General features: G+C 43.1%; 1 protein-coding gene across 1 annotated transcript in view; it reads right to left on the bottom strand.

Moving 5' to 3' along the window:
• The window catches only part of IQCK (IQ motif containing K), a 63,513-nt gene extending 44,333 nt beyond the window's left edge, over positions 1–19,180 (bottom strand). The window contains exons 1-6 of the mRNA XM_054994593.1: positions 19,117–19,180; positions 12,287–12,357; positions 10,350–10,470; positions 9,487–9,584; positions 2,898–2,950; positions 2,693–2,770 (exon numbers count right to left, since the gene is read on the bottom strand). Coding sequence (XP_054850568.1) covers positions 2,693–2,770; positions 2,898–2,950; positions 9,487–9,584; positions 10,350–10,470; positions 12,287–12,357; positions 19,117–19,174 — 479 coding nt within the window. The 5' untranslated portion in view covers positions 19,175–19,180. The remainder of the gene's footprint in view (positions 1–2,692; positions 2,771–2,897; positions 2,951–9,486; positions 9,585–10,349; positions 10,471–12,286; positions 12,358–19,116) is intronic.
• Between the last annotated feature and the right edge of the window lie 105 nt (positions 19,181–19,285).

The following is a 19,285-nucleotide window of genomic DNA, read 5'->3' as shown; positions in this document are numbered from 1 at the left end:
ACAGGATCAGGCCATCTTGATGCAGATGAGGAGTGTTTTCTCGCCGGAGGGGCATGCATCATCTGCCTGAGGGCTGCACCTGTGACGATGGAGCTGCTGCTGCCGCTCACACCCATGAACACCCTCCCAGAATGTGGCAGACTGGACTTGGGCTTGCACAGCACCAGGTCCCTTGCCACACATGTGTCTGTTTCCCTTTCAGGCAATTGCAGCCCATCAGGACAGCCAAGGAGCATGGCTGTTCCAGCCCCCCATGCTCCTCCTCAACTGCCATTCAAGTCCTGCCCAGGGAGTGGTTCTCCTGACAGCCCACATCTCAACCTCACAGAACAGGGGATGGATCCCAAGGCTCTGACAGTTGCACAGGCTGGTTTTGCTCCTGTCCTGGCTGGTCGACATTGGGGATATGCTAGTCCAGATACTCTCTTTCCTTTTCAGAGTTTGTTCTGAACAACAACCCCTCTCTGGTCTGTTTGCTTGCCTTTGATTGTCAGTGGACCTCCTCCACTTCCCTGAGGAGTTGCCATTCCACACTTTGAAATGAATGGTCTCTGACTCTGGGCTGGGACAGGTGGGATTGCTCCAATGAGACTCTAGGGGGCTCCGTGCCTTTGCATGGCTCTGCAGGCCAAAAGAGCAGGTGTCCAGTTGCACCTTGGACACTCCGGCCCCAGCCAGCTTCCCTCCCCCTCTTAGGTTCATGGAGTGCAGCAGGGTGGTACTTGGAGTGTGGCCTGTGTGTGTCTGGCGGGGGTGGTGGTGGTCAGGGCCGGTGCGCCCATTAAGGCCAGGCTGGCAGTGGCCTCAGGCGTGGGGTGCCAGAGGGAACGCCAGAGGAGGCGCGGGGGCGGGAGCGCGTGCCACAGAGCTGCAGCCTCCTATCCCTCCTGCCCTGCGCCGCCGCCGCCAGCACACGCCCCCAGCTGGGTGCAGCCACCACGGGCAGGCATCTGCAGTGGCGCAGGCAACAGAGTGGGAGAGCTCGGAGGCCCGCCTGCGCACCATCAGAGCCGCCCGCTGCAGTGATCGGGCCGGTGGCGGCATGCATGACGTCATCACACAGGCTGGTGCGTGTGCACTTGCGTGCGCGCAGGGGGAGGGGGTCCCCTGCCGGCCAGCCGCAAGCACCAAAAACCCTTGTGCCGCCCCAGGTGGTGGTGCCACAGAGGACTTCCATTCTCTAACAGCTCTCCTGGTGTCTAATAAGCCAGGCAGAGAACCTCTGCATGTGGGGAGTGAGATTGTTGCCCGGGGGGGAGGGGAGATGGAGCGATATCCTGAGATGCCAGGGGCTCTTCCCCAGTGAGGCCATACACCTCTCCTGTTTGCTCTTCGCAAAGCCAAGGATGGACTCTGGAAAACTTGCACTGGGTAGTGGGATGGTGGCCCCTAGAGCAGGTTCTCTGGTCCCACGGGCCATCATTCCATTCTGGGGGGCATTATCCTGGGACCAAAGCATGGCTTGAAAGGTACACCCCGCATTCCCCTAACACTTTTTCGATGCAGTGCTGTGTAATGGAGCTGCTGCAAATTGATGGGCGTTGGTTGCTCCCATCCCATCCAATGGTCCTTCCAGTCACCCCAACGGTCTCTAATGGGCAGCACTGTCAGTTGTTGTGGCACCCACCCCTGCTTGCCTCTATATAGTTGCCTCTCCTTGACCTTGGGGGGGGGCTGATCCTGGGTGCTGGGTTCCTCTTAACTTCTCACAGCCTCTCTATTCCCACTTTTCCCGGAGGGGGGACCTGTGTCTTGCAGCAGCGAGGATGGGGGTTGTTAGTGAGTGGAACTGCAGCTGCCAGCCTAGCCCTCGTTGGAAATGGGGGTTGTATGGGCAAGAGGGTGGGTGCCTTGTCTGCATCTTCAGTGTTACCTGTGTCCCTCACCCCAGAAGGGATGCTTGCTCCCTGACAGGGGTGTGTATCGCTGGGCAGCGGAGATCACAGCCTGCCCATTGGCTGCATCGCTGCTCGCCCCTTGTGTATCTGTCAGGGGAACAGTGCAGCCATTGGCTGGTATTGGTGGGGTTGTCAGGGGAATGGCAGGTGGGTGCTCTTGGCAGCAGCTGCGCATTTCCTTGTCAAGCTCGTGTGCTGGCGTGGCTCTCCTGCAAAAATCCATAGGGAGTGGCAGAGTGGCGCCACTTTTATTTTGACGTGCAGGCGCCAGCACCGAGCCAGACCTTAGGATTGGGCTGTAAATTTACCATACATCACATGGAAGATGATCGTTTAAAAATTCAGAGAAAAAATGTTAAGGTAGATGGTCTTGACTGTTTTACTGTAATTGCAAAGCAGCAAAAAAGCACATCCTGTTTACTGTTTTAAAACACTCTGGAGGAATGATATCTTATCAATGTAGCGCCTGAAAGGAAAGTTTTCAAACGGTTACACTAATAAACACAGTTTGCTCATTAGCATAAAGATATTCATAATAACAGCAGGCAATTTAAAATCCTCTATTCTTCAGAATAATGAAATGTTTAGCACTCTTCAGTCCAATTTCTGTGCAAATTAATCTAGGACAAAATGCCTTGAATCTAGGTAGCTACCAAATTAGCATGCATATCAGAGATGCTTTGTTATACATGAATAATAAAAGGAAATCAAAAGGGGACATTTTTGCTGCATTTCTATCTACATTTGGTGGAAAGGAAGAAGGGGGCAGTCTGTCTTATTGGTCCAATACTTACTGATCCTTTAGCCAATCCTTCACAAAGGGGATCTCAAAGAATTCTACAAATGGTTCATCTTTCCTCTGTGGATTGTGGCTGATAATTTCACCATACATTAAAAAGAGATATTGTTTACAATTAATATAAAGCACAAATCTCCATTTGTATAAACAAAAAATACATTACTGGGAATATTTAATGTATACAACTGTAACTGACTTACTTGTACAACCATTCAGTCAGGAAATCAAGGGCAATAAATTTTGTCCTTTTTCTCTAAAAGACAGAAGATGACATTAAATATGAGACAAATTGCTAGGGATCACTATGTTGATTTATATCAGCAAGATAAAAACTATTTCAGACTGACAATAGCTTACAGTTCTGTTTAGACCAGGGGTCTCCTATGTGGTGCCTGTGGGTGCCATGGAGCCCACTACACTCTTTCCTGGCACCCGCCAAATGTTTTTTAAAAGTGGGTAGGGCTGGGTAGGGCTTTTGCCCAGTAAGGCTTCTGATTGGACACTGGAAATTTGATTGGCTATACAGATTTTTAAAAATATTGCTTTGGCAGCAGCTACCAGCACAGCACAAGGACTGTGCAACTGAAGGTAAGCTGTGGCAGCCATTTTGTAGCTGTCTCTACCTCTTGTGGCAGCCATTTTCTGGCTGCACCCACCATGCCTGTGTTAGACTTCCAAAGATTCCTGAAGGCTCATAAAGGCTGAGGATCCTGATTTAGACTGTAATAATAAATAATTAAGTAGACTGAATTATTTATTACAATTTTACTCCTAACCTCTCTCCAAAAAGGGCAGTATAAATGAGGCTCCTCCCACTTTTGCCTTCACAACAGTCCTGTAAGGTGGTTATGCTGACAGAGAGCAAGTGGTACCTTCCACTGTACAATGGTCATTAGTAAACACTCAATAGCAATGGCTTGAGGTCACTGTAGCTGCTTGTAGGAAAAGGGGTCAAGCTTGCTGTTCTAATCAGAGAGGGATGCAGCCATTTCCTAGATCAGTTAGAAGTCCAAATGAATACAGTGGGACTTCCTGAATGTAGCACTGAGGTTTTAGGGACAAAGTTACATGTTATACTGCAGCCTTTGCAAACGTCCTTTCTCAGATAAAAAGCACTTTGGGAAGGGACAATTGATTAAAAGGACAGAAGGGAGTACTTAACTACTGGTTTCCGCCTCTCCAACTTAAACCTCTTTTAACCCTGCAAATATTCTAGTCAGAACTAGAATAAGCAGTATTAGCCATGGCTGTGTCCTCTTTAGGATCTTTCTAGAAGATGCTTCCCTGAATGATGGTAACAATAAATGAGAAGGGGGAAGAACAGTACCACTGAGAAGAGATACCAGCTAGAACATGCCATTGTATGTCCCATGAGATTTACAAACAAGTGGCAACTAGAACCCAGGTCTCCTCAGTCTAAGTCCAGAGCTCTATCTACTATCTTGTGTGCAATTCCAATAAAACTGGGGAAACTACACTCTAGGAATCAAACAGCTCTTTATATTGTTTTAGGTTTTGCCAGGATTTCTTAGTATGGAAATAGTGAGCCCGCCTTTGGCACAGCTGTCTTTTGCTGAGCAAACCCGGATGTACACAGGAAATCTCTGTACAATATGTATTGTTAGACAACAGATGTGTTTCAAGTTATTTTTCACAATGCAAATAATTTCCCATTCTTCATCACATTTGTTCGATGCCCTTGAAGACAACAGTGTGCAAAAATTATGCTAATAGCTTGATGAATTGCTCATTTTTTAAAAAGGTCACAAAAAGCCACAGCCTCTAGTTTCTTTCCCTTTGCAAACTATACTTGAACCCTCAGGATATTTAGCAGAAGACACCATAGAAGCTGCAGCAGGGGCTCAGTCATGTGGCTCACACATAGCCCAACTCCGATCCCAAGTAAGTAGCCAAGGACTGGAAAAGGTCTGCTATGTCCAACTTTCAGGTCATGCCTCACCCCACCAGCTGGCGCAATGATGCCACAGAAAAGAAGGTGAAGAGGGAGAGATTAAAAGAGTGCTAAAATACCCTGACCTGGACAGCCTAGGAGAGCCTGATCTCATCAAATCGTAGAAGCTAAGCAAGGCCAGCCTTGGTTAGTAATTGGAAGGAAAACCTCCAATGAAGACCAGGGTTGCAGAGGCAGGCAATGGCAAACCACTTCTGTTAGTCTCCTGCTATGAAAATCCCACCAGGGGTCGCCATAAGTCAACTATAACTTGAGGGTTGGATTTCATTTTGACAACCAAATGATTTAAAATCATTCATTAAACTTTTAAAATGAATTTAATAATATTTGGGCTTACTGCACCTTAGGTCATGGTGGGGGGGAATGAAAGAGGGATCATGGCTCACTGGTAGGGTGCATGCCTGGCACACATAAAGCCCCAGGAGCAATTCCCAGCAACTCCTATAAAGGGGCCAGGCTAAAAGGTGTTGGGAAACATCTCTCTCTGCCCTTGAACTGGGAGAGCTGCTACTCATCAGAGCAGACAATATTGCTCTAGATGACCAGTCACTTGACTTAGTGAAAGACAGCTTCCTTTCCCCACCCACACCCTTTTTTGATGCCAGGATGGCTGCAGGATGTCTTACACAATTACTGTTTTCCTGTAAAAGTCTCACTTACACTCTTATGGATTGTTGCCAGTTCTACCTTCACCAAGGAGTGAGACAAAAAAAAAGTCTTTCTCCATCTTGCTTACAGGTCAACACTTCCTGCAGAGCTCTCAAGCTGGTCACTATAGGATATTGGCTCATCTGTACCATAATTCAGTTAACACTGACCTCCATGGTCGCTTCGGAAAATGACTGCTTAATGGTGCCCTTCAATCTTAGGGCACATCTGCAAGTGATTCTTGGGTGGTGTGAAGAGGGCTCAGATGCAAATACACTGTGGGTTTAAAAGGGAATGGCAACAGAAATTACCTATCTACTCTGAATAGGCCTCCTCCACCTAGGAAACTAAAAGTCCTGTTTTGTTGTTTTTGAAAACCTTTCTACTGCACCACTATCTTAAGCAAACACTCTTCCTCTAGGTGTTGGCATTAATTTGGTTTTTTCAATCAAAACCCACTTTCCATGCTGTTATTAGCCCTAAAGTAGGAACAATTGTGGCTCCATAGAAGAACCTCTGGTTGACATACAGGAGGTCCAAAGTTCAATCCCCAACATCTCCAGTTAAAAGGATCAGATAGTAGATGATGTGAAAGACCTCTACTGGAAATCCTGGAGAGCCACTCTGAGTAAACAACATGGGCCTTGAGGGACCAATGATCTAATTCAATATAAGGCAACCCCTCATGTGTGTTCAGTGTGTGCATTAAGGGAAGATGCTCACCTAGAGCTGCCTGGTTCAAGATGTCTCTAATAAGACATTCTTACACATCCAATTGGCCTTCTTGAGTAGGGGCTGTGGCTCAATGGCAGAGCCTCTGCTTTGCATGCAAGAAGTCCCAGATCCAATCTCTGGCACTTCCAGTTAAAAGGATCAGGTAGTAGGTGACAGGAAAGACCTCTGTCTGGGCCCCTGGAAGCCCTTCCTGGAGAGCCAATCTGAGTAGACAATACTGACTGTGATGGACTAATGGTCCGATTCAATACAAGGCACTCATGTGCTCACGTATGAAAGAACAGATGACCAAAATGAGGGTGTTTTGTTCAGCAAAACCTGAGGTGGTGGTGAAGGTGGTGGTTTGGATCTCCCAGTGTTTCGGCTAACTAGACCTTGACCTACTAATGTTTCTGCCCACCTATGAAAAGAACATCTGTAATCTGGACTATGTCAAATTGAGAAGAGACTGCCAAACAGCCTCCTTGGTTTGGTGCACATGCATATACTTAACATGTTTTACTTTTATGCCAAATTTTATGGGTTGTAAGCCATTTGCAAGCCATTCAGGGTTGACTGGTGGTGTATAACTACAGAAATAAACGGCGTTTCTAGATAAAACAATATTTCAGGAGATCATTTTTGCAAAATGTAAATAGCAGTAATGTCAGGCTGCTGTACTAGTCATTAAACTGCAGGTGTCATTTTGAAATGCATTTCAAATACAAAATGCCCCTAAACACTCTGATGATTACTGCTTAGAAAGATTCTTTTTTAAGAGAAGGAGGGGGATATGAACATACTCTTAATAACTACATCTTAACTATGATAAGCCAGAGAAGAAGCAAAAGGAAAAAAGAAAAAGAAATACAGTCGAAATGAAGACTTAATTAGGTTAGCGTCTGAGAAACCCATCATTAAACCTACGGGGGATCCACAATTTCAACTTTCTAATGAAATATGCTCAAAAAAACACTGCAGCTGCATTTGCCCTTCTTGAAATGCTTAACTGGCCAAGATCCAGACAAAGCCAGATAAACAATTCAGATTTTCCTTTCAGAGCTCTAACATGAAGGAACTGGAAGCACTGTGCCCACTATCCATAGTCCAGGTTTGGCAGATCAGAACAACCTTGTTTAAGATAACTGGTCCATCTAATCCAGCATTTCTATTATCTAAAATATTACTTTTTTATCCCACTCTCCTTACAGGCTCAGGGCAGTAATCTGTCACCCCTCCACTAGATCTTCACAACAACCCTATGGAGTAGATTAGACTGACAGAAAGCAACTGGCCCAAGCCCCCAGTTTGCTTAAAGTGGAGTCTTCATGGTTCTAGTCCAACACACCAATGACAACTGGAGAGCCAGTTTGGTGTAGTGGTTAAGAGTGTGGAACTCTAATCTGGAGAACTGGGTTTGATTCTCCACTCCTCCACTTGAAGCCAGCTGGGTGACCTTGGGCTAGTCACAGTTCTCTGGAGCTCTCTCAGCCCCACCCACCTCATAGGGTGATTGTTGTTGGGATAATAATAGCATACTTTGTAAACCGCTCTGAGTGAGTGTTAAACTGTCCTGAAGGGCAGTATATAAATTGAATGTTATTATTATATTATTATTACAATCTTGTGCTAGCTCTCCAGGGCTCTATTTCCAACAATGGCAACCAGATGCCTCTGAGAAACCCATAATCTATTCATGATGAGATGGCCATCTGCCTGCCTCTACTAATATTGTCCAGACCACCAGTTACGACCCTCTTCTGAGGGACCTCTGTGCCCCTGCTAGTAGAAGCGAGGTGGATGGCGACCTGAGACAGGGCTTTTCAGTGCTGGTACCTCACTTTTGGAATGTCCTCCCCATCCCTGCAGTGTTGGCTCACGTGTTGCCTACCTTATTTTCCTTTAGGCACCAGGAAAAAACACTGCTTTTTGCCCTGTGACTAAGGGTTTTTTAAATCTCTTTTAGCTGCATTATGGTCTTCTTCGGCTTGAAGACTGTGTTATCTATATTATACACTCCATGTACATGTCACGTTACGTTGTTTTTATGCCCTGGTTTGTTTAAATGGCTCAGTTTGTTTTTAATGGCCTTATTTTATTTTTAATGGCTGTGTTTCAATGGTCTTATTTTTAAAATTTTTCTCTAAATAAACAAACATATTAAAAACACTGTCCATTCCTTGGTGTTTTATTCAGGGGCATCCCTTCCTTTGAAGGTTCTATTCAATATGAGCGTAACACTATTGACAGGTGTTGGGTGGCTACACCTGCTTCCTTTAATGGATTCACATGGGAGGGTGTAAGTAGGATCTCAGGAGGCAGAAGTGTCTACAGGAAAGAATCAGTGATAAAAGCAGATTGGAAACAGGAGGAAGTGACAGAGAGCTTGGGAAACAGAGAAGAGTATGGCAGGAGATGAGAAGACAATAGAGCTGGCTTGGAAAGAGCAAGTAAGGAGCACTGAAGAAAAGGAAGATGGGGCATCCACCAGTCCTAGTAACTAAGGGTACAGTAGGTTTCTGTCATGCTAAGGACATATATCTACAGGTCTCCTGTGAGGGATAAATGGATGTTGTTCTAGCCATCATAAAAATAGTTTTGTGTGCCTGTGACAAGGGCCAGCTAGGTCATGGAATTTGGGAGAGACTGTTTTAACTCTCTAAGAGGGACGGAAATCCTCCTTAAATGTTCTGATGTCTTCTGTGTTGTGATTCATTGGGATGGAGAAAGGTAGGCAGTAGAGGTGGGCTTGCCTCTATTCCCACCCCCCACAAGCAACACACCCCTATCCTTGCAGTGATTGTTTCAGGTACTATTTGGTAAGTCTCAAGGAATAGTAGATTTTAGACTTTATGTTTTGTTTTCATTCTTGTATTAGCTGTTAAGTCTTGTGCACTAATCCTTTATATATACCATTGTATTCTCTATCTTTTATATAAAGATCTTTCTTGGTTCAGTCAAACTGCATCTAAGCTTCACCCACAAGCCTCATGCTCAGCCATTTACTAGAACTCTGCACATGCACAGAAGCTCACCAGCTTCCTAAATGGCTAGTGAAGGGTCAAGCTTGTTTCAGTTTGGGTGGTGGCAGCTACCAAAGGAACCGAAGTGTTAGGAGGGAGTGAGAAGCCCTCTTCCCCAGTCATAGTAGGTCCCATGATAGATAAGACCAGCTCTTTCCCAACATACAGAAGGGCATTAGAGCATGTACGCCTAGTAAACACACAGAAAAAAATCCACGGGAGGAGCCATACAGGCTGATGAGTTCTGGGTGCCATAAGTCCTGAGGGATGGCTCCCAAGTACATAAAATGTACATTTCAGAACAGATTGTTTCAGACCAACTGAGTGACTGCACAAGAAGACCTCTAGCTCAAGACACGAAATGGTTTTTATCCATTTTCTTGCTGGTCTGAACATCATTTCAGAAATAACAGCTAAAAACTTACAACTGACCTCAAAACATTTTTCCTTCTTAGCCTGATGCAACAGTTCCGTCATCCCTGGGAGAAGCACTGGAAATATAAAGTGTTCTAAAAATTCTCTTGGAGAACCTGGGCAACAAATGAACAAAGCATATTTGTTTGCTCTAAGACTTATTATCTATGCTAAACATCTTCATAGATTTATACCTATGCTAAGAATCTCCAAATTTAAGCTTATTTGTTAAAAAAAGATACAGACTATAGGCTTATAGAGCCAGTTTGGTGTAGCAGTTAAGAACAGCAGGACTCTAATCTGGAGAATTGGGTTTGATTCCCCACTCTTCCACTTGAAGCCAGCTGGGTGATCTTGAGTCTGTCACAGCTTCTTGGAGCTTTGTCAGCCCCACCCACCTCACAGAGTGATTGTTATGGGGATAATAATAACATGCTTTGTGAACTGCTCTGAGTGGGCATTGTTGTCCTGAAGGGTAGTATATAAATCTAATATTATTATTATTATTATTAATTATTTGTTTGAGCTGTCGTGAGCCAGCCCACCACACGAGTTCATATATCCCTCTACTACTTCAAAAAGGCAGTAATATTAAATGTGATATTAATAACATGATATTGAAAAAGCAAAAAATAATAAACTGTACATTTAGATATTCCTGCTTATTATAATGCGAGTAAAATATGCTAAGTCTACCTTGCAAGGGGAAAGGGATCTATAAAAGTGCACCAGTGCTGTTCTGATGTTTGAATATGAAGCACAGTTGGTAACTCAGCAAGGTTTTTGATGACATTTGCAGCACATATAGACAATACATTATAATTTCTTCTATTTCTATTAAGGTGATATGCTAATTAAAGACGGCATTATATATTACTTACATGTTTTCAGATTGGGTAGTTCAGGCGATGGCAGGATCATGATGGGAGAAGGGGGCCCCAAAGGAACCCATTCCTCAGTTGGTGATTCACCCTCATCAGCACTTAAAGGTATCAGAGGAGCCTGTTTAAGGGAACAACAACCCAGGCAAGATTTGGGGAGGAGGGGTCAGAGAAAAAATGTTAATTGCTTAGCAATGTTAATTGCTTAGCAAATTTCTAAGGGCTACAAAACTGGAATACTGAAGAAACCATTTCTTATTATTTTCCTAAAATCACCTTCACCGTTCTACAAAAGTCAAGAACAGAATTACTAAAATAAGTATCTCCCTTCCACCTTATTGTTTTATTCAGTGGATGATTTGGGACTTTGAAAAGCCACTCAGGGAAGACAACAATGACCAATAAATAAATATACAAATAAATAAATAAACAGCCCTCCAATGTACATAGAGCAATTTCCTACTAATTTCCATTACTGATAAATAGAAGTCTACTGCTTTTTGTGACTGAAAACAACATTGCTGAAACTTGTTTATAAACTGGCTTGAAGATACAAATAGTGGAATGGCAGAGGAGCCTTTGTGCATTACAGAAAACTTCTAAGACCATCAAAGATCACTGAATCGGTGCAGAACACTCTGTTTTTGCAGCATGAAGCTTTCATAGGCAACAGATGCATGAAATGGCCTGAGTGTTTTCTTCTGGATTTCTGATTTCACTGTACAAGAATTTACAAGCTCTTCTTGCATTTGTGACTAAAGGTGAAAATCACCCACATTAAAAAACAACAGCTAGGTATCATCCTCCTGCTCTGCCTGTCCCTTTGCATCCTTTTTATCAAGCAGGGGGACTGAAATATGCATGAATACGACAAGTAAGTGCTGTGCATCTTTCAGCAACATGACAATTCATAAAAAATGAAGTCAACAGGGACAGTATACTTTTTAATATTAAGAAGGAAGGAAGAGAACTCCACATGTGGGATTTGGCATTGGAAAGCAGTTGCCAGATATAGATCAGAGGTACAGCAGCACTGGGAAAGGCAGAGTTGACTCTTGGCCCATCCACCCCATGCCATTTCCATAACAAGAAATCCCCCTAGCATCTGCTCTATGCCCTAGCAGGTTATATAGACTGGCATATGTACCTGTCTTTATTGTCTACTGGCGTTTAAAACAGCTAGTGTGTGTGTGGTGTGCTTCCAATTAAAGAAATAGTGCTAGGGAGAAAAACGGTAGTACGCAACACTGTTAATACCAATCCAGGTTGTGCATGCAGGCATACACGCACACACACATCATGGTTGCTTTTTAGGGCCAAGCCAGAGTTCTAATCATGGGACTCCTATATCACATTTAGTTGTGGTCCTCAGACACCTTAAGACATTCTGGGAGATTTGCAACATATGGAATATTTGACATATGCTCCAAAACATCACTGCCTTATGACTAGCACTGTCTTCACATGTACTTAGGAATACAAACAGAAAATTTTATACTACCACTCAGGGTTTTTTTTCTGGGAAAAGAGGTGGCAGAACTCTCAAGAGGAAAATGAGGAAGAAACATATTGGATTCTTTGAAATCATATTATTTTCAAGCACTATTGCTGAGTATTTTCAAGAGGTGCCGGAACTCCGTTCCCCAGCATTCCCCCTGAAAAAAAGCCCTGCTACCACTTTAACATAGGGGTGCCAGCCTTCAAGTGGTGGCTGAAAATCTCCTGGAATTACAAGTGATCTCCAGGCCACAGATATCAGTACCCTTGGAGAAAATGGCTGCTTTGAAGGGTGGACTCTATGGCATTACACCCTACTGAGGTCCCGCCCTTCCCCAACCCCCACCCTTCAGGCTCCTCCCCCAAAATCTCCAGGAGGTGGCAGCCCTACAAAATTTAACAATAGGAGTCAAAGGTTTTCCTGTGTGGATTATTTTTACCTGAATGAAAGGCAAGGGCTCCTCTTTCTGTTTAATACTGTCAGGATGTTGAGGCTGTTCTGCTTCATATTCTTTAAAAAAAGAGGGGGGGGAAGAACCATCAGGTGTTTTTTATTAATGCTTGAGGTCTGAATACCCCTCTCACTGAAAATATATAGAGAGGCATAGGGGTGGTACAGAAACACCTAGTATCTTTAAATGAAATCAAATTCTCAGGGTCAGATTAATTGCATCACAGTGTACGAAAGGAATTTGCTGCAATAATTTTGGAGACTCTGTCTATCATGTCTGAGAATTCTTGGAGAACAGTGAGGTGTCAGAAGACTGGAGGCAGGCAAACGTTGTCGCCATCTTCAAGAAGGGGAAAAGGAAGGCCTAGGTAACTATCAAGTCATCAGCTTGATGTCCATAATTGGAAAGGTTTTAGAACAAATCATCAAACAGTCAGTCCTTGGGCATTTAAAGCAGATGGCTATGATTATTAAGAGAAACAATAGCCACACCAGTATGCAGAAGAACAGAAGAAGATGAAAAAACTTATTCAAGTTTTGGAATCTACAAAACTTGAATTTTTTTTTCACCTTCCACCTAGTTCTTCTTTTCTTCTGTGATTATTACGAGCCCCATGAGCTAGTTGGTTTAGCCCACTAGGGTGGAGTCAGTGTCTGGAGCTGAGCAGCCAAGAAGGCTGGTTGCTGGGGAGCTTGATAACATTTTACGAGCTCTTATTACCATGAATAGGGGCTGTAATTCCTAAGATAAAGACAGAAGCCTGGGATTCCAGTTTGTTTCCATAAGAGAACTGTAGTAAGGGACTCTGGCACTTGGAGGAACGGAAAGTTGGACTTTGCTCACCCTGAAGAGGCTTCAAGTGACAACCAGTTACTTGGCTTAACTCAAAGACATTATTGGTTGCAAGTTTCTGTTCTTTGTTGCACCTACATGTTCAGTTAAAAAAATATAGTTGTGTTAGTCTGACTATTGAAAGGTTTTGATTTACAGGAATATCTTAACTTACATTTGTCTTGTAAGTTTGGTTCCCAATTTAGCTCCATAGCGCCTATACAAAAAGAGGTTACACCAGCATGGGTTCCTCAGGAACAAATCATGTCAGATTAACCTCCTTTTCTGAATGAGTTACTACTTTGCCTGATCAGGGGAGTGCTGTGAACACAGTTTATCTTGATTTCAGTACAGATTCTAGTGAAGTTCCACATGATATTCTTGTCGACAAGTTGGTAAAATGTGGTTTGGATCCTACTTCTGTTAGGTGGATTTGTAACTGGTTGACAGATTGCATCCAATGAGTGCTTGTAAATGGTTCCTCATCTTCTTGGAGAGGAGTGAAAAGCGGAGTGCCTTAGGAATCTGACTTGGGGCCTGTGTTGTTCAACATCTTTATAAGTGACTTTGATGAAGAAATAGAGGGGGTGTTCATTAAATTTGTAGATGATACTAAACTGGGAGGAGTACCAAATACAGTAGAAGACATAATCAAGATTCAGGATGATCTTGTTGGACTAGAAAACTGGGCTAAAACTAACAAAATGAATTTCAATAGAGATAAATGTAAAGTCCTTCATTTAGGTAAGAAAAAATTCAAAGACATGATTAAAGGATAGGTGAAACTTGTCTTGTATTAGTACATGCGAAAAGGATCTAGGAGTCTTACAATGAACATGAGTTAGCAGTGTAATGTGGTAGATAAAAAGGCAAATGGGATTTTAGGCTGTATCAATGTAAGTATAGTGTCCAGATACATGCAAAGTGATAGCATCACTTTACTCTCTTCTGGTTAGACTTCACTTGGAGTATTGTGTTCAGTTTGGGGCACCACAGTTTAAGAAGGATGTTGGGTCTGGAGACTAAGTCCTATGAGGAAAGATTGAAGGAGCTCGGTATGTTCAGCCTGGAGAAGAGACAACCAAGAGGTGATATGATAGCTATCTTCAAGCATTTGAAGGGCTGTCACATAGAGGATGGAGTGGAGTTGTTTTCTGTTGCTCCAGAGGGTCGGACCAAAACCAATGGGTTAAAACAAAATCAAAAGAGTTTTTGGTTAACATTAGGAAGAACTTCCTGACAGATGCAGAAGAGAACTTGATTCTCGAAAGCTTATGCTAAAATAAAATTGGTTAGTCTTAAAGGTGCTACTGGACTCTTTTTGATTTTGCTTCCTGACAGAGCAGTTCCTCTGTGGATCAGACTTCCTCAGGAGGTGGTGGACTCTCCTTCGGAGGTTTTTAAGAAGAGGATAGACAGCAATGCTGATTCTATGACTCCGCATGAATTTTAAGCAGACTGGGTGAGGGAAGGCAGAAAGGGACAAACTGGTGCTAGGATCTCATGGCCCTTTCTTTTATGCCCAGGGTAATGGTGATTGCCACTTTGGAATCAGGAAGGAATTTCCCTCCAGGCCAGATTGGCAGGGCATCCTGGAGGTTTTTTGCTGTACTCTGGGTATAGTGTAGCAGTCACTAGGGGAGTGGGGAGGGCAGTTAACTGTGAATTTCCTGAATTGTGCAGGGGATTGGACTAGATGACCCTTGGGACTGCTTTTAGCTCCATGGTTCTAGTGACAGTGCTTGGGACTATAAAGTGGGTAAGCTCATGAATGCCAAGAATCTAGTAAACAGTAAGTAAAGTAGAAATCCTCAGTCTTAGAGAAGGAGGATAATGCTTCCATTTCTGTTAAAAAAAAATTCAGATCAAAAAGGAGCTGAGCAAATTTGGGCTGAGAGTTCAGTTAATTGGGACGAGGAGAACTATATGTTAAAGCAGCAAATATGGGCTCCCAAATACATCAAATAGCGTAGCAGTTGCAGTGTTGGACTAAGGCTGGGGAGATTTGGATTCAAATTCCCACTTGCCAAGAAAATCAGAGTGGGTGACCTTCTGCCAGTAATTCTCTCTGTTTAACCTACTCAATAGGTTGTTGTGAGAATAGCCACCTTTAACTGCTTAGAAGAATAAAATGAAATGAAATAAACAAGAGTTATTGATAACAATAATGGAGGGGTAAGGTTGGGAGTATTTGCATGTTTTCTTCCAGTAATCCCTCAATACAGCTTCTTTCCTTTCTAGCTTGGCTTATTTCTGCCTCGGGGTGGTTGAATGGAATGTAGCAGTGCATGATGTAACATAGAAATGCACGAGCATGGGACTTGTTGGGGAAGAACTGCAAAGGAGGGGAAGGATTTAATGCTCCCTTCTGGCAGCAGGCTTCTGGTTTTGATGCAATAGGATGCTGTGAGGCTGTGCTCCATTTGTGAGGCCTTTTATATTTATTTTTATGTTATTATCCTAGTGTTTTGTTTTTTGTTTGTGTTCTTTTCTCTGTTTAATTTAGCCTTGACTTACTTACTGAATTTTTAGTTTTTACTCTCTCCTCCCTCCCTTGTCTTATAGACTCAGTGCCGAATTGAGTACTACCTTCCTGATCTCCAATCCTCCGCCCCTGAAAAAACATGGTTAGAAACCCTGTTCTTTCCTTGTACCTCATTTGGCCCAGCATCCTGTGATGACTAGTGTTTTCCCCAAAAGGCCAACCTTCCTAATGTTGCCTAAACACAAGCAAAACAGTGAAATCTCTTTTTAAAAATTACATCATTTGCCCTATTTTTGAGAGAAAAGACTAAAAGGCAAGCAGTGTGTGACAAACTTGCTGCATCCCCCCCCCCCCCTTGCTGTCATCTGAGAAGAAAGCATGAGCAAATCCAAGCTTGAGTAATTGGTCAGGTCAAACTACACTTCCTCTGACCGTTCCCTGACTTTTGATGGTAGCTGCCAGGAAAGGATACAAAACAACTGGAAGGCAATGCAACAACTGATATATTAGCAATCTGCATAAATATGCAAATTAGTCAGCCTGTTTTGGGGGAATTGGAATGTAGCAATTGTTAATGGCATGGACAGAAATTTGATGTTTTTTTTTTTAAGGTCAACACTTCCACTGGGTTCACACAAGCCCCTGGCAACTCCCAAAGCAGATCTTAACAGAACCAGTTTTGTAGATCAAGTTGCCTCTGAAACAGTTTTGATGCTGGAAAATAACCCTTTATAACATGCCAATAGATTAAATATCAATCACACCACCAACAAGAGCTTCCCAAATTACCCCAAGGGCTATCACTAATGCTGGAGACAGCCACGATTGATTGACTAGACATCTCTTTGTCACTTTCTCTAAACTAAAGGCAGTTTACAAACACAGGATAATAACACCCCCTTCCCCAAAATAAAATCAGTGATAAAAGCAACCAAAGCAATGTTATGACAATTATACAAACAGCACAATCAAATATAACATCCTACAATAAAACTAAGAACTTTTCCTGCCAAACCAAAAGCCAGACAAAAGCGGTATATCTAACACCTTGTCTAAAAGCAGACACAGAGGAGGAGCTGTGAATTTCCTGGGGCAAGTCATCTCCAAAGCCTCAGGACAACTGCTAGGTCTTAGTCTCTTATGGATCTTACCTCACAAAAATAGGAAGCCAAAACTTGGCCCAGTTTGAGGAATGTAACTGACACGGGCTCCCTTGACCTTCCTTTCTTAAAAACTGAAAACTAGGAGGAGTATTTTGTATTTGTATTCCTTATCAATTAAACTCACATTACAATAAGCATAATATCTAAGCTTTTACTGCTTTATGAGACAATAATCTAATGTCCTCACCATGAGAATTTACTAGGCTAAATTCATGTGGGAACTGCATTCCTGTTCCTCATAAAAATGATATTAATGCTTAATTTGGTAACAAATTGGATGCTCTCCTGCTAGCTGTCCAAACACAGCTAGTCTTTTGGTGCTACACCTCTGAAGATGCCAGCCACAGCTGCTGGCGAAACGTCAGGAACTACAATGCCAAGACCACGGCAATACAGCCCGGAAAACCCACAACAGCCATCGTTCTCCGGCCGTGAAAGCCTTCGACAATACAGTACAAGTCTACTTTTGCCTGGGGTACCACTAGAGACAACTGAAACTAAAAGGAAATAAACAAATTAATATATATGGAATTGGACGTTCCGTCTTGAGTTCAGTAGTGCTGATAGCTGGCTTGGATTTCCAAATTTAATTTAAAAAAACTGGGATTTCCATAGTCAGGAAAAAACACATAGGGTTTTTTCCCCGTTTGAAAATAGCATGTGAACAGGCCCCCCAGTTTGGTACAAGGAGAGAAGCAGTTTAGCTCTTTCCTGAGATGAGTAATATTGTGGAACTGCTACTTGTCCAGGGCCGTTTCCACACTACTCACCTTCAATCGGAACGCCGCGGAACGTTGCGAACAAAACCTGGAAGATAGCGTTTTCTCGCGTGAGTTTTGAACACAAAACTCGCGTGAGAAAACACTATCTTCCAGGTTTTGTTCGCAATGTTCCGCGGCGTTCCGATTGAAGGTGAGTAGTGTGGAAATGGCCCAGTACTCATATTGGGACATCAGAACTGCTACTTAACTGTATGTAAGTATACAGTGTCTGACTAGGATCTGAGAGACCCAGGTTCAAAACCCTACTCTACCATGGAAGCTTGCGGAGTGACCCTGGGCCAGTCACACACTCTAAGCTTAACTTACCTCACAAGACTGTTGTGAGAAGAAAATGGATAAGAGGAAAACAATGTAGACTGCTTGGGGTAACCAATGGGGAGAAAGTTGGGGTATAAATGAAGTAAATAAATCTCTGTCATCAATAAAAATACAAATTACAAATAGAAAAAAAATGTATTTTTTAGTAAAAGAAAAAAGTGTGCTACTGGGGCAGAAACTGGGCCATGTAATCATAATGGGTTTAGCAGCATATCTGGGTATTGAGTTAAACTCCGTAGCACTGAAAACACTGCCCTCTTCAATGGAGTATTATCAAACATATTATAGCCTATTATCTATAGATAAAATTTGTCTCAATTATACAGTATTTCCAAGGGAATATTTTTTGCTTCTGTAGCATACACAGAAATTATTATCTAATAATGGAGATTTTAACTAAAAATCTTCATCTTACATATTCTGAATATGTAAAATTTCATTCAAAAACGCAATACAGTCATTCTAAAATTTAGAAAAAAGAAGTGAGCTTAAGAAGTTAGCTGTAACTCACAAAAGCTCATACCCTACCACAAATTGTGTTAGTCTTATAGGTGCTTCTGGACTCTTGCTCTTTTCTATTGCTACAGACAGACTAACACGGCTACCCATCTTGAGCTACCTCCATGGAAGGCAGTCATTCTAAAAGAATGAGTGGATTTCATAGGGTCCCCCCCCCCCAGTGCTCCCCTAAATTTTTTTGTCCGAATAGTTTTTTTTTTAATTCCTGAAGGAAAGGAAAATGGATTTCCTCCAAATTATTTTTGGTTTTTGTTCACCTCTTTGTCAGTGTTTATATTCTGCTATATATTTGTAAGCACGAAACAGTAAATTTAGAAAGTGGGGGAAGTTTTAGGGAGGGATGAAACAGCCTCTGATGTACTAAACAGATTGTGTTTTTTGTCATTAATGTATTGGCATCTGTGCAGTCTCGCTTCTTCCCCAGGCGTATTTCTGCAGGCTGCAAGCCTAAGAAAACATTCCTGAGGGAAGCCCTATTGAACAAAATTGGACAGACTCCCGAACGGTCGAGCCAAGCTAGGCTGGCTTGCTCTCCCTTAATAACGAAGCCTGAAAGACTGGCGCCACACACACCTTTCAGAGAAACCCACTGAAAAATCATCCAAGCTGAGGTGATGTAAAAAAAAGAAAACCCCAAATCCAGAAAGAGAAGGGTGAGGAGAGAAAGTAAAAGATATTTACTGAGAAAACAAAGAAAAGAGGAGTCTGAGCGGCGCCCACCTGCGCAGATTTGCTCCCACAGGCTGAGGGGAGGCCGCGGTTCCTCAGCCGCAGCCATGCCGAGGGAGCGGTTGCTAAGCAACCCCAAACACAGACCAGGGGGCGCGTTACCCAGCAAGGCCCGACTAGGCCGCGGCGCTTTTCCTTTCCGGGTCAAGCGAAGGAAGGG

Source organism: Eublepharis macularius, chromosome 12 (genome assembly GCF_028583425.1).
Source record: "Eublepharis macularius isolate TG4126 chromosome 12, MPM_Emac_v1.0, whole genome shotgun sequence".
Classification (NCBI taxonomy): domain Eukaryota; kingdom Metazoa; phylum Chordata; class Lepidosauria; order Squamata; family Eublepharidae; genus Eublepharis; species Eublepharis macularius.
Note: the sequence above shows the minus strand (reverse complement) of the source record. Positions and strands in the feature narration are given on the sequence as shown.